At 37.7% G+C, this 15313-nt stretch overlaps 1 protein-coding gene across 1 annotated transcript in view; it reads left to right on the forward strand.

The window, feature by feature from the left end:
* The window catches only part of DNAJC3 (DnaJ heat shock protein family (Hsp40) member C3), a 29961-nt gene that overhangs the window by 2547 nt on the left and 12101 nt on the right, over positions 1-15313 (forward strand). Inside the window, exons 2-6 of the mRNA XM_066545113.1 lie at positions 2854-2964; positions 5957-6081; positions 7098-7172; positions 12726-12878; positions 14168-14349. Of these exons, the coding sequence (XP_066401210.1) occupies positions 2854-2964; positions 5957-6081; positions 7098-7172; positions 12726-12878; positions 14168-14349 (646 nt within the window). The remainder of the gene's footprint in view (positions 1-2853; positions 2965-5956; positions 6082-7097; positions 7173-12725; positions 12879-14167; positions 14350-15313) is intronic.

Here is a 15313-nt window from a genome sequence, read left to right on the forward strand (position 1 = left end):
AGGGTGAATATTTAACATTTAGGCAGTCTTTAGAAATTATATGCAAATTAAAATACACGGAAGTTTTTAAAAATAAGTTGTAAGCTTGCATATCTCTTGGGTAAATTTAGTTTCTTGGTAGAGCATGCTTCTTAACTGGGCCTGTAGTATCCAGCTCACCAATGTCTATCTGCTGTAAAGAGCTCTGTGGGGTAGAGTTTGGTGTTTTTTTTTTCCTCAGCTGAACTTTACTTCTTAGGCTCATTCCCAGACCAAAGAGTGCATAGGTACCCAAATAGGTTGCAGAGAATTTGAGTCTTTGGACTCCTGTGCTTCTGTTATCAGTTTTCAGATGTCTACTGTGGGCTGCTTTATTTAGAGCAATTGTTTGCCTACAGCCAGAAAATGAATAAGCATAGATTTCTGTGAATAAACAGCTCAACCATCAGGTCAGTGCAGAGTGTTCCTGAGTAGTTACGGTAAATGTCACTTTTCATCATGGTTAGGCTGATGATGCAGGCTGCTTCTGGAGATTCATGCACCAATTTAGGATATTCAGCAGCTTGCAGAGCTGAGGTTTAATGTATAGTTTAATGTATGTCAATGTTTAATGTATTTTACAGGGAATCTAGAGGACTTCACAATTTGCTTCTTCATTTATCTATGTTGCTCCTGCTTTTCTTACTTGTTTGCTCTCAGTGGTCACCTTTCTCATTGTTTTACTAATTGTCTTCATTATTTTCAAGGAAAAAGATGGCTCTTCCACCTAAGGTATTATGTAACTGTAAAACTGTACTGTACACAACATGTTTGAAAGACACTACATTGTGTAGGTACATCTTACTGTGGAAAAATGTGTTCTTGGAGCTATTCTGATGTGACTGAGTGTAAAACAAGGATGCTTGAGACTGGGGGAATTGAATCCCATATTTGAGTAAATGGAAAGTTCATCAAAGAGTAATTTATAGCCCAATTCTAGGATACCACTCCCAACTGACCAGTTTTGAAAGATTTCAGGTATTTGTGTATGGGGAAACACGTGAGGGATGAAACTTAAGAGTTTTTAGTTGGTATTAGGTCATGTTAAATACTTCAGTCTGTTTATAGTTTTATACCTGCTTTACTGCTAGCATACTTCCAAAGCCAGGGAAATTTGTGGTGAGGCTTTTTTTCAGTTCTTGGTTTTTTCACTGTGTTTCATATACTTGCTTTGTCATTTTAAAGGACACTGGACTAGTTGATGATTGAAGCTTTAAGCTGGTGAAGGGAAATGGGCAAGGAAGAATGTCCTTTTTTGCTGCAAATTGGACACATAAAATGGGAATACGTTTTTTACATGCCTAGAATTGACTTTAAAATGAATCATTTAGTAAGATCCTCAAATAATAATTATTTGTGATATAGGCAGTTTTAAGTCCATCTACTTAAACAAAAAATATTCACTGGAAATGTGGGACTTCATGAAGTAATTTCCATTAATAAAAAAAAATTTGCTTTCTATCATTGTTCTAAAACAAATAATTGAGTTGAGCCCTTGAATCCAGTGTGCTGACTTATTATTCTGTCTTTTAGCAGACAGAACTTTCTCTAGTGGATGCAGAGAGGATTTTGTTCATTTTAGTAGAGACAGCTCAAGGATTTTCTTGTAATGTGGAATCAAAAGAATTATGAGCTGTATCATGGTGTAGAAAGGAAAAAATAAATTAAGGTCCCAGGTGTTGAGAGCTCCTACATCTAAAATCGTGATAATTTGGTGATAAGAAATTACTGTTTGTTCATTACAAATACGTTGTGGTTTAACCACTTTTCATTGTGAGAAGTTTGAATATATTTTCCTTCAATCAGTTGTACTGTAACATTTTTATTTGGATTCTAAAAAACAACTCTGTAATGCTGCTGCATTTTTGTATTTAAAGTGCCTATTTGAATCAGCTCAGTGCAAAACCTGAGTGAAATAAGTTATAAATCATTGGGTTTTAATATAATGTGCTTATTCAGGATTTCAGTATATTGCCTTGCTTAAATCTAGGCATAGGGTATCCTCTTAATAAATGAAATTTTTTCTAGTGTGAAAGTTTTTTAATAATCATAAGCTGGTGGATAATTTGTAGTGGAATTCTGCCCTGATCTGAAGACTGCAGGAAGCAGGACAAATGGAAAAGCTGTTGCTGAGTTGATGTACGTACAGCATGTACCTGCACTTGGCTGCTCATTTCTTCTCAGCAATAGTCTTTCCCTGTTGCTTGAGCAGCAGCAATTTATTAGCTTTAAACTCAAACTGGCACTTCAGAGACTTACCACTTCAGTATGGTTTTCATGCTACTGGTTAAAGGAAAAAGGAGTGAGAATTTTAATTGTCTAAACTTGCAGTCCTGTAAAAGTTTGCCCTGGAAATTACAAAGATGAGACAAGTGTAGTAGATGAGAAGCCAATCTCTAACTAGCCAAACAGTTCTCAGTTAAGTATGAAGTTACTATCAGGGTTATGAATTCTAATTTAGAACTTGTGTGTATTTGCTGCATGTTTGTGTTACGAGTCCTTTCCAGATTCTTCTGGAATTGAAAGTCAGAGTATGTTACTGAATGTGTGGGTGTGTATTTGGTGCCTTGTCACAGTGGGGTGCAAAGCAATATCTTTTGTACTTTGACACATCCTAATTGGGACATACTATGAGGTTATTAGACTGCAGGGTGCTTTACAGAATCTCAGAATCCCTTAGGTTGGAAAAGACCTCTGAGATTAGCTAAAATGCAGGAGGATGTGACTTCTGCCTCTGTCTATAATGATTTGTTACATGTATTGTATTATCACTGTATGTGTTTGCTGTAATCAAACGGTTCATTCAGAACTTTCATCTTTTTGTTTTTCTTTAAGGAGCTGAGTGTGGAATAAATGCAGAAGTAGAAAAACAGCTTGAAATGGGGAAGAAGTTATTGGCTGCTGGGCAGCTGGCAGATGCTTTGTCTCACTTTCATGCGGCTATAGGTATGTATCTCAGGGAGGTGACTCTTGTACTGAAATACCTTTGGGTGGGTTCTTCCCACTGTTTGCTTCATTAAATATCCTGCTTTCTTGCAAATTGCATTCCATGAATCACAGAATTTGGGGTATCTTTATACAGCAGTTTGGACAGAAGCCAGCAGAGATGCAATAGAATATTTATGCTTTGGTTTTGATAAAAGAAAACTGTTAAATTAACTACACAATTCATAAACACTTAAGTCACTGTTGTTCTAGAAGCTAGCTGTATGAGAGGAATTATAATTGACTCTGATACTGTTTGATGAGGTATTCCCTGTCTGTCTAATCCCATCAAGATCAGTTTTCATCTTTATGATGTTTTTCAAAGTATGAGTATGTCTTTGAAAGGCTGACTTTATCCATGCTTTCTTCTATCCAGTGCTGTAAAAAATTCAATGTTTAAAATAGTCACTTTCTCTCTTCTTATTTTTTCTTAATTAAATCTTGAAGTAGGTGGTATCTCAATGAAACTGATGCTGCTCTCATGTTTGAGATACTGAATTGGCAGTGGAGAGCAAAATCGTCCCTCTTTTGTAGTCAGACAGTGAGTTTGTTCTTGTTTGGTGTTCTGCATCTTCAGCAAACTGAGAAGTTAAATGTTTGCTTTTAAGAATTTTAAAGCAACTTAGCTGATTAAAATCCTTTAATTGAAGCATAGAGGCAGCACCAGTAAAGAGCAGTGTCCATTAACACTGGTTTCTTAATTGCATGGTACTGTTTTAAGTTGTTGGATTTTGTTATAATGTGTACAAGTGCATTTTTTTTCTCTGTGAAAAGAATATTACTGATATGTTATACATTGATGAGTCGTACTGTTGATATTTTTTAACTCATGCCTTGGTTTAATAGTGAGATGTAAATGAAACATGGCTTGCTTCTGAGTTATTAATATTTTCTTTGCATTCTCCAAAATCGTTCTCCAAGACTTCCTTTATATAAAGAGAATGGAGGAGGCAACTTCCCTTTTTTTCTGTTGTGGAAGTTCCTTGTTCCACCTAGATGCAATCTGTTATTCCTTTGGTTTCTATGTTGCTGCCAAAGGGGGGGGTCTGTGCACAGTTAGTGCACAGTGGCTAGGGCAATGTACTGTGGGGTCTGTGCACAGTTAGTGCTGCAGCCTGATTTTTTCCTTTATTACTGGTTGGCAAACTTGAACTTGGATTGATGAGGAGACCAGTTCAGTGTGTGGCTGTGCAGGTCCTGGTGGTGTTGTAGAGGCAGCAGTGGTGTGAGGTGCCTGCATGGGTGAAACCCACTGCTTTGCCAGCTGTGCTAGAGCAGCTTGTAGAAATATGGTATGACCACCTCAGTTGTGACCTTTATGGGGTTCTTATTTGGATGCTGATTTTAGCCTGATTGCCTCATTTTCATCGGATTTCTTTGGATTTTGCCTTTTTGCAAAGATTTTAAGCATGATTTGCCAACTGTGCTTGTGAGGAGGTAAGAATTCTTTCCTGGCTGTACTGCATCGTTGTAGACTGTGAGGTAAATAGATTTTTCTGTCTTGTCTCAGGCAGTCTATTTTTGGTTTTTTTTCAAACATCTGAAATAGATGAAAACTGCTCTCCATATTACCTCTCTTCAGTTAAATTTTCTACTCTTTCTTCCATCCCAGCTTATGCCTTCTGTCTGGGTGTCAATTGCTGTTCATTACTGTTGCTGGAGTACTGAGGTAAAACCAGATAATCATCTGGTGCTGAAATGTGCTTTCTTTGTTAGCTCTTTCCTGCCTTTCATCCTTTGTGTATTAATCAAGTTTCTTAATTTCAGCTGTCGATTAGTACTTAGCCTTCATCTTCAGGACTCAATGCTGCTTTTTTTTTTAAGGGTAGTAACAGTTGAATTTATTTGATGTTTATAATGCTGACATACAAAGAGGCATAGAGCATGGGAGTGCCTATTAAATTTCAGCTCTGGAGATCAGCATTTCCACAACCAAGATACTGTAGAGGAAGAGTGCAGATAGCTTCTTCTTGGTAATGGAGGTGGCCAGCTATGATACTTCGTTGCTGAGCATAAGATTTTTGGTGGTGCTATTTCTTCCGTTTATTTTGAAGTTCAACTTTAACCTCAAATGATGTGAGGAAGAAAAATACTACTTCTGTTCCTCAGATACGGATGTTCTTGTCTGCAAATTCTGGATTGATTATTATGTTTTTAATAGCATAGTAAAAGGTTTTCTGTATTCCAACATTGGGTTACTTTTCCTTGAGAGCCCACAGTAACTGTCACCTGTTTCTGTGAAATACTGCATACAGAAGAAAATTAAGAATATTTTTCTTGTTTTCAGAGACTGATGTTTGCCTCTTGTACAGGAGTATGTGCTAGCTTGGAGAGTGTTAAAGTTGCTGGATCTTGGAATTTTGACCAGGAGACTACATGGAATGTGTGGGCCCTGAAGTTAGCCTTCATGTTGATAGTGTGTGCATTTGTCTGCTGGTGAGAGGGAATGCTGGTGCCCACTTTACTACTAAGGAAAGAAGTTGCTGATATTTCAATGAATGATATAAAGAGTTAGTGTCTGTGTTGACATTGCACTAACACATTAGTAATTTTGGGAGTATTTTCATGTGTCTGATATGGTGATCAGCACCTGGGCTGGAAAATGATGAATTAATGTACTTTCAAATGTAGGCCTGTAGTTGGAGGTAAAGCATTATTAGTATGTAGAGGCTGTTCTCCCATATAAAGCTGAAGAACACATCCACATTTGACCTTCACTCTCAATTATTTGGCATTTACAGTATTTGTGTAATCTTTATTGTTAAATAATTAAACTGCATAGAAAATACTGCTTGCATAATGTTGCAGATTTTATGTCTTATTAATGTATACCATTGTTTCCAGTGGCTTAAAAGGCAGATGGTTGATATATTTTTAGTCATTACAGTTCCACTGTGCCAGAAATTTTAGTAGCTTTGAGATAGTATTCTGATTACTGTTTGTTCATTTGCAGAGGGAGACTCGGAGAACTACATTGCTTATTACAGAAGAGCCACAGTGTACTTAGCCATGGGCAAATCTAAAGCGGCAATTCGCGATTTAAGTAAAGTGGTTGAATTAAAGCAGGACTTCACATCAGTAAGTATTACTGGAACTGAAGATTGCTCAAGTGTAAAAAAAAAAAAAGAACTGCTTCAAAGAAGGTTTGGGGTTTTTTTCAGACTTTGCTCAACAGGAATAGAGAATCATTGTCCCTCAGAGGACTTTAAAGTGGGTCAAATAATAGCAATGGTGTATGTGCCTTAATTTGCAATGATGTTGAGTACAGTCTAGACAGTTATTTGACCAACTACTAGTTTTACTAAGTTCATGGATTTATACTAAACACTTCTCTCACTTGTGGTTATTCTGTTGTTCACCAAGGCTTTGCCATTTGGGACAGGGAGAAGAAAGCACACAGATGCCTCTGGGTTTTTTTTCTCTTAATCAGCGTTAGATCTGAGGTATCTGTTCTCCACAGTAACTGTCCTAATCTCATTGCATTCCTGTGTGACTGTTGCAAGCTCAGATTTGCCTACCCCTTTCTCCATTCTGTGTACTATATGCAGAGACTGCCTCACTAGTTGGAAAATGATGCTGAAGTCCTCTCAAACTGATTCTCTCACCTCCCTTTTTTGTGGGCAGTGGCATGTCCTGTATAGTTGACAATAAAGGAGCAAATGTTAAATTCACTGTTGTATGAAAATATTCATATTAGAAATCAAAGTCTTCTAAATCACTTCCTTTTACATAGCTTCTATTATTCTGAGAGTTTAATGAAATAATTAAATGTGGGAATTGTTTATTATTTCTGCTGTTTATTTAATATGTAAGCAATTATAATCAGGAAAGTGGTGGAAAGTCACATTCACTTTGATTTGTGAAACTTCTTACATGAGTTCTTTTCATAAAAATTGTCTGCTTTTTATCCCTCAGTTCTGGTGCAGAGCAATCCTTTGCCATTGAAGAGGCCTTACAAGAACATTGTTAAATCAAAAAGACAAAGAATGGGTGTCATGATCCCTGTTTCAGCTTGTTAGCTGTACTAAAATGAAACTTGTATTCATAGTTTGCTCTATTCCCATTTGTAAATAAAAAGTTATGTTTCATTTCAGGCAAGATTACAAAGAGGACACTTATTGCTTAAGCAAGGGAAATTCGATGAAGCAGAGGATGACTTCAAAAATGTGGTAAGTTGGAGACCAGTGTTGAGCTACATCACTACTTTTTAAGGTTGGGTTCTGAGCCAAGGTCACATCTGAACTCTGATGCTCTATAGAGTATATGCTATCTAGGCCTGAGTTTGTCTTTCCTGTTCTTTGCAGGCATAGTAGCTAAGCAACATTTGTATGAATAAATGACCAGTGAAGTTGCAGTATAGTGATGCAGATGAAATGGGATGTTGTCTGAAGCAAAGGAGCACTTTGGAAAGTCTTTCTTGTGTGTGCCTGATACTTCATGATCTCTGCTTACTTGTAGCTGAAGGGAGCAGCCTTCATTCAGGAAAGAGTGATGTAGTTGAACTCTGGTTTATATCACTATATTGATGTCTCCCTGGGAAGTCACTAGGGACATCATGGATCAACCTTTGCAAGTTCCTATCTCTTTTTACCTGTTGCAAAAGAATTGTTGACTCTTAATTTAGTCACTGAGTAGTTAAATCAGTACATTTAACAGTGGCATCCCTCTGTCTCCTAATCTGCAGAGTTCTCCATGTTCATGAATGTCTGACAGTACTTTCTTTCCATGATCAGGAATTGTGCAGGTTCCAGCTACAAGTACTTGGATATTACCCACCTAAAACTCACTTGGGCTATTTTTAGTTTTGATGGGTATTTTGTGCATTTCAGCCCTATGCTGCAAAGCTAAGCTGATTTAACCCCAGGAAAAAAGCCCTCAAAGAATGTGAATCTAGATTTCCTCTCTATTGCACAAAATTAATGTAAATATGAGTATGAATAAGATACATTCTTCATTCTTGCTTGCTCTTCAAGAGTTGTTAGTTTGAGCAGCTGATGTGTCCCTTAAGCCAAAATAAGAAGAATTTGCAAAGAAACAGATGCTGTCTTGTTGGCTGTCTCTGAAGAGACCGATGAAAAAAGAAGCTGTGTGGTCCAGATTGCAGCTGTTTAATGGAAATCTTACTAGGAAGTGTGGATGACAAAACTGGAGTGGTTATTCTGTATGTTCTGCAGGGCAGCAACGAGGAATGGCTCTTGCAGGTAGAAATGCACCAGGCAGTCCTTGTGTCTGTAGCAGAGCTCCAGCAGCTTACTCTGAAGTTCACATAGCAATGGCACCTCTGGCTGCTCCTTCCTCAGTAAGTTTCTCAGGAGTGTGTGGTCTGATAGCAGCACAGCCCTGCTGTCTGCAAACGTGGGAGAGAGTCATTCAGCTCGGATTAATTGAGGACACAGTTGCTGCAGTAACAATTTGCAGTGTCAGGGTTGATTGGGAGTCTCTGTGTGCATCTCTCTGCAGTTACTTTTTCTTGAAGTATTGCTTAATGCTGCATATGGAATTGTTTCTCCAGTCAACTGTAAAATATCTTCTCCTATTGCCAAACCTGCTGCAAAAATTTATTTGCTGCTTTTGGTCAGTCAAATAGTTTACAATACTCAATCAGGCTTTAAGTCTGAAGTAGAACAGAGTTTCTTCCCGGAAGCTAATTTAGGAAACGAGCATATTAGTTCTCAATCTGACTTCCATTTTCCTTTGTTCTGTGAACAACATTGTCTATGTCCTTAGAGTGGTCTGTTTTGAAGAGCATAATTTTCAGTTAAGTACAATATATTCAAGCAAAATGAGTAAATACTAAAGTAGTAATTTGCAATAGGTTAAATTGTTCATGTGTGGAGTGGGTTAAATTGTGCTACATACCTTGAAATCTTTAAGTAGAATACCCATTTCTTTGAGAGGTTTTCCTTGTTTTCTAAATCTTGCAGATTTCTCATTCCTTCTCTTGTAGTCATGTTCCTTAAAAAGGGCTCTCAATAATTTAGGAGGTGCAGTGATTTTTGAGGGAGAGAGGGCAAGAAAAATTCAGCCCATCTAAATGGAGGGAAGGATGACAGGTAAACTTTCACAGCTTGTGAGACCATTGGCTTTGTGTAGAACTTAAAAAAACATAACTATTCTTCATATAAAACAATAAACATGTCCTTTAATGAGTACTTGTGAAAAGAAAATTCATGTGTTCAAATTCTTTCTATATAATTTCATAGTATCAGGAGAAGGTTTCATGGTGAACACCCTAAATATCTTTAAGTGATTGATTGCTGAGCAGTTTGTACATTCCTGCCCTCTCTGGCATATTGGTACTGACTGCCTTGTGAGGCAGTGCTAGTGTGAGAGCAGGCAGTGGAAATGCCTAGCTGTAAAGGATACAGTGTTCCTTTTTGGGAGCTGAGCCTCTTGAGATTCAGCCTTCATGTGTTATTTTTAGCTATCTTTTTTTTTTGTACTCTGTACTTTCCTGTTGGCTGAAATTAATAATGAGATTTGGAAAGAGGGTGTGATTCAGACTTATGCGTTCACATATTAAGCAATACTACATTTCTAGAAACCTCTCCTTTTGGCCTACAGATGAATCAAGCTGATTAAATGTTTTACATGGGTCAGGTTTTCCACATGAAACAAGGAGTAAGCAGAATTCCTTTGGTGATTTTACAGAGTTGTTGCTCCTGCTGTATGAATAGTAATTATTTCTCTGCTACAACTTTGGTTTAGTGTTCATATGCTTTAATATCAAGTTCTTTCTGTTTGGGTTAGTGGTTTCTGATTAACAGAAGCCAGCAGGACAGATCTGGGGGTGCATCAACATTTGTGTGCAGGGCCTTGAGCCATGAAAGCCCTGGAATGTTTATTTTACCTGTAAGCATGTGATTTTGACTGAAAATAAAAGGGATACTTTCATTGATGGTAGGCCTTCTGGAAAGGTGACAAAAACAATGCAAATCCTGGCAGTCCTGTGTATGTGCCTTTCAGTGTTGTCAGTGACTCTGCTTATGTTCCAGAGGAAATGCTCAAAAAAGCATTTGAGTTGGTGAATTCTGTGGAAGGTACAGAATTAGAGCAGAACTTCTGCCTTGTCTATTGGAAAGTGAGGAAAGGACAAAATTGTTATATTTCTTTCAAATTCTAGTCTCTTTTAAGACCCAACTGTAACACAGTGCAATTTATTGCAATAAATACTGTCAATGGAGCTGTCCTGAATAGACAATTCTGTCTGCCTTGGAAGAACAAACACTTCAAGGCTCGACACTGAAGGCACCCCTTCTAGTTCCACTAGATGTCAGCCAAGACCAAGTGACTGAGCTCTGAACATTGCAAATTGCTTTCTCATCTAAACCCTTGCCTGTTGCAAAATACATTGGGCAACAGCTTTCCATGGTTGGTTGTTATGTGTAACAGTACTGTTTTGGATGTAGGTGGGAGAGGCCATCTTATGGCACTGTAAGTTAATCAAATTGGGTTAAGTTACTAGGCAATCTAGTTGGCTGTTTAAAGCTCTCTTAACCCCATCTGAGATATTTAATATAGCATTAGATATTTCCAAATACATTCCTCTGTGCTACAGTGATCATCTGTAGCTTCCGAACTAAAGAATAAAAGGTATTTAAATATTTCCTTGGTTGTTTTTTTTTTTCATCTGTCTGTCATTTTAGCTGTGTTACCTGATATGTTACCAGTGCAGGGCTTTCATCTGTGCACTGTCCTTGAGTGCATGGATGTCTTGATTTTAGATACCACAAACCATGGAGGTTTCCTCAGTTCCCTTCAGGATGTTTTTCACAAACTGAATGAGCTGGCTTCTTTTTGCTTTAGTTAATGTTACTTATTTAAACATCATAGCAATATGCTATTACTTGTTAGGAACTTATGAGTGTGTATTTTCATCATACTGTAGCACACGCTCAATGACTTTTGTTTGAATGATACCTTGAAAAATTTCCCTGTCTTTAACTGGACATGTGCTACCTAAAATTACCTAGGATGATTGGCTCAAATGGTCTTGGTTACTGTTGGACTTGCCTCCATGATTGTAACATTGCTTTTCATATTCCGCTGACATTTTCTCCAAATACATTACAAGAAACATACCGTGAGTCTAAGGAGTGTGATGTTATCATAAGTTTTTATGGAAGTGTAAGGCTTATCCATACCAAAGGCTCTTAATTTTTAAGGAGGAAATGCTGAGAAATTAAGGAAGAAATCAAACAAATCTGCTGGAACTAAGGAGTTCGGGACTTCAGAGAGTTTTGTGGACTTGGTATTTTTTGAAATTACAGGAGTAGAAATTGGCCTCTGCTACAAGCTCCAGATTTTAGGGAGAGAGTGGATGCACGGCATCAAGGGCTTGTAGGCAGAGTTCTAACCAGAAGAAAAGCTTTATGAGACTTATATTGGGAATCTTAAAGAAAGAAAACTTGGATCACGTTCCTCTCCTCTTGCTGAAAGACAACATAGGGAATAAAGGAGAATTTTCAGGTCTAGGTACAACTTGAGTTTTGCCAGGTAAAATGAAAAATTGCATAGGGTTCAAAAAGATTTATAAAGAGAAATTGAAGACAGTGTGGGACTTGTGCATGATTTTGGTATAGCATTTAGGCTCTTTCATATACTCAAGTGGTAGAACCAGGGGAAATTCTGGTAAAGGACCATCTGAGGGCTGAAGTTGAATTATGTTAGAGACATAAGCACAAAATACATGTCTTTCAAGAACTTAGTGGTGAGAAAAAGGGAAGTGGCCACTTCAAGATAAATGGGGAAAGAAAAAAGTACTGGATGTCTTTGAGTGACTTCAGTTCACTTTCTGTGTATAGAATGCAAGATAATACAAGTTTTTACTTAAAAACAAACAAAAAAGTCATGCTGATTTGTCCCTTTTAAACTTTGAAAGTCATTCTGATCAGCAACAAGTGTGAAGTCGGTGCTTCTTTCAAGCTACAGTAATGCTACAAATTCCCTGGCTTTGCAAGGGAACGGCTGAGATTCTCTCTGGCCATGTGTATCTTCCTGGGTGATAGTAAAGTTGCCTGAAAGATATTTTTAAATTTTTTCTTAGAAAAGATAAACCTGCCCAAATGAAAGAGGCAAGTTTAATGTAATGACTTCCACTTGCTCAGAGAGAGGGGTTAAGAGAAATAAGAGTTCTGTTAGACTTGTTTAAAACTATGTAAGAAACAGAATGCATGTCTGCCCAGCTGAGTCTTTTCCCTGGTTGTAGCCACGTAACTTGCTGCTGCAGCCAGTCTTTGTGATGAAAATGTAAGAAACACAACTTCACAGTAACAGCTGTCTGGAACATGTTTCATTTATTTCTGCTATGAAGTTATAAACATGTATAGTGCTTAAAGTGAGAGATGCAATTAGACCACGTGATTACGCTGTCTGTTGCTGCTGAGGAATCCAGCGTTTAACAGCTGATAGCAGAGGTAAATTAATTAGGTTACAAAGAGGTCCACAACATCCAGCAGGTGATGGGGAACAGTGACTGTTGTGTTTGATGTGTCCAGTGATGATTGATCAGGCATGAAGAACTGGATTTCTCTGACTTCTGACATCTTGCATTGAATCTCAAAATGTTTCTTCTGAAGTTCAGAGGTAGAAATGCTTCCACTGGAGTTTAGAAACTCACTTTATTCTCAGTTTTAGTCAGTTCTCCATGATATGATTATTTATGGGACTGAAAGAGATCCTTGAACAAGCATTTGAGTCTCTTTTCTTGTTCATGTTTGCAGCTCAAATCCAATCCTAGCAATAATGAGGAAAAAGAAGCCCAGACGCAGCTGACAAAATCTGATGAGCTGCAGCGCCTACATTCACAGGCATTATCTGCCTACCAGCAAGAGGATTATGGAGCTGCTATTTCTCTTCTTGATGAAATCTTGGCTGTAAGTGTTAAGTCAAATGGTACTGTGAAAGTAAGAGCTTCTGACATCTTTGTTTTTGTTTAATAGTTTCTTTATTGATGTGAAAATAACTTTGGTGTAACCAGTTTAGTTTTGCTGAGCACTTTGGGTCTGTAATAGTGTTGGAGAGAGGAGAGGGCTGAGCACTAGCTGCAGAAGAAGTCATAGTCTGTCTTAAAGATACTTCAGTTAAACTTCAATTACAGATAACTTTATTGATTATACTTTCCTGTTTTTCTACAATTTATTATTCTTGGGGAAGCTGGGAAGAAGTTTTTCTGAAATCAATGAAGTTTTGCCAAGTATAGGAGTTACAGGGTTTTTTTTAATCTGGATTTTTTGTTGTATATAGGCAGACAGTTTTAGTCTTGAGAAAATGAAGTTTTAGTCTTGAGAAAAAAGATTAAAAAAACCCCACAAAATTAAAAATGTAGATAGCTAGCTGAATTTTCCTCTTGTTCCTTAGGTAGCTGTATTTGTTGAATCTTAATTGGTGTAAATAGCCTGATAATGCAAGTGTAAATAACTTAATCATGTGGGCATTTTGTGTGTCATGTAGAAATGTACTAAAAGACAGTTAACTGCTATGACTCTGTACATACAAATTGGAGTTTACAACCTTGGAGCTTTTGGTGATGAAACTGCCACAGTGCAGGAATTGGTTTATGGGAAGGTAGCGTGGAAAAGCAGGAAAGTCTCCTCTAAGATCATTTCCAACCAACTGATAAGACTTAGACAGATTTAATTCCCTAAATCAAATTTTGATAGGCAGTTCCTCGTGAGTAATTAGTTTTGCCTTACTGTGACAATTTTACCTCTCTTTATTCTTAAAATCCAGATATTAAGGTCAAACTTGGTGGAGCTGCATCTTACCCACAGGCTTCTTCCTGGAGAACAACTGACAGCTTGGTCCTTGCTGTTCATTACCTCTATTCTTTTGGGAAGATGCAATAATTTATGATTCTGATATCCTTTCCTGGAGGCTCAACAGACTGTCCTAGTTTAAGCAATGCCAGTAGATTTAATTCATCTCTCTGCATGAGTTCATTGCATCATTTACAAAATTTTCAGGCCTTTGTTTTTCTATTTGGGCAGGTGCATCACAGCATCCACCAGGAAGCAGAGATGCTAATTTCATGAGCTCTGCATGCAGCTTGAACCTTATGCTGTTGCAGTTGGCAAAGTGAAATTAAATGGGATTTTTTCTTTTGGGGAGAAAAAGAAGTGAAGTGTTATGGACCAAAAACAAGCTTTAATTTTGATTTCTCAAGGTTTGTGTTTGGGATGCAGAGCTACGGGAACTTCGAGCAGAGTGTTACATAAAGGAAGGGGAACCAAGCAAAGCCATTAGTGACTTGAAAGCTGCTGCCAAATTAAAGAATGATAATACTGAAGCCTTTTATAAAATCAGCAAAATATATTATCAGCTGGGGGACCATGAATTATCTCTCAGGTAATTTTACTATTTCCTCTAATCATTATAATTGAGACAGAAAATATAATTATATAGGTAATGATAAATCATGAAGTATCTCTCGTGTGAGGTTTGGATGGAGAATCATCTGTGGTCTAGATCTGATAAAGGGAGTTCCTTTATAGAAACTAAGGATTGGCAGTGAAGAAACCCATGTTTGTTCTTGGCAAGACCAGCCATCAATGGTTCCAGGCATCTTGTTTCCTTAAACAGAAGCCAGAGTCCCTCTCCATCAGAGTTGCTCACAAGTGCTGTTTTCATTGTGTTTCTCCTAGAAGGAAGTGCTTCTCTAAATTTCCTGTAGTGGAATTTTTCTTTTAACCTTAAACCTCTGTTGAATTTAGGATGAAAACAGAAGATGTCTACATTATGTTACAAGCTTAAGAATAAATAAAAAGTACAGGAGCATCCAAATATGAGGAGCTTGAGGTGCAGAGCTGTTTGCCTCTCATTCCTGCAGACAGTCCTGGATGACTTTTTGATAATGCCCTGTCCTTTTATTCATACTGAGTTAAATTTAAGGTCTTATTCCCATATGTCCCTCATCAATCTGGCAGATAACTGCCCTTGCCCAGTCTGGACTGTTCAGTTTGTGCTCTGTGGCTAGCTGCACAAATGATGGAATTCTTCCTATTGCACAGAAGTGGTTTCTGTGCCAACCATAATTTCAGATGTGTTGCCTTCATCTCCAGAATCCTTCCAATATTATTTCTGCCACAGAGTCCCTTCAATAAGGTGAAGAGAACAGAAAAAGCCTGTGTTTCTTTCCTTGGCAGATGGAAACTGCATGTGATTATACTTGCAAAAGTTTGTTTTATAGCTGGCCAAAAGTAAACATGAAATTAATTGGTTTGCATTAGGCATTCCCTTTCCAGAGTCTACTTAATCTTGTGAGCTCATAGGTCACTTCTGTGATGATGACTTTTGGGAGGTGGCCATCACT

The sequence above is a fragment of the Molothrus aeneus genome, chromosome 2 (assembly GCF_037042795.1).
Source record: "Molothrus aeneus isolate 106 chromosome 2, BPBGC_Maene_1.0, whole genome shotgun sequence".
Classification (NCBI taxonomy): domain Eukaryota; kingdom Metazoa; phylum Chordata; class Aves; order Passeriformes; family Icteridae; genus Molothrus; species Molothrus aeneus.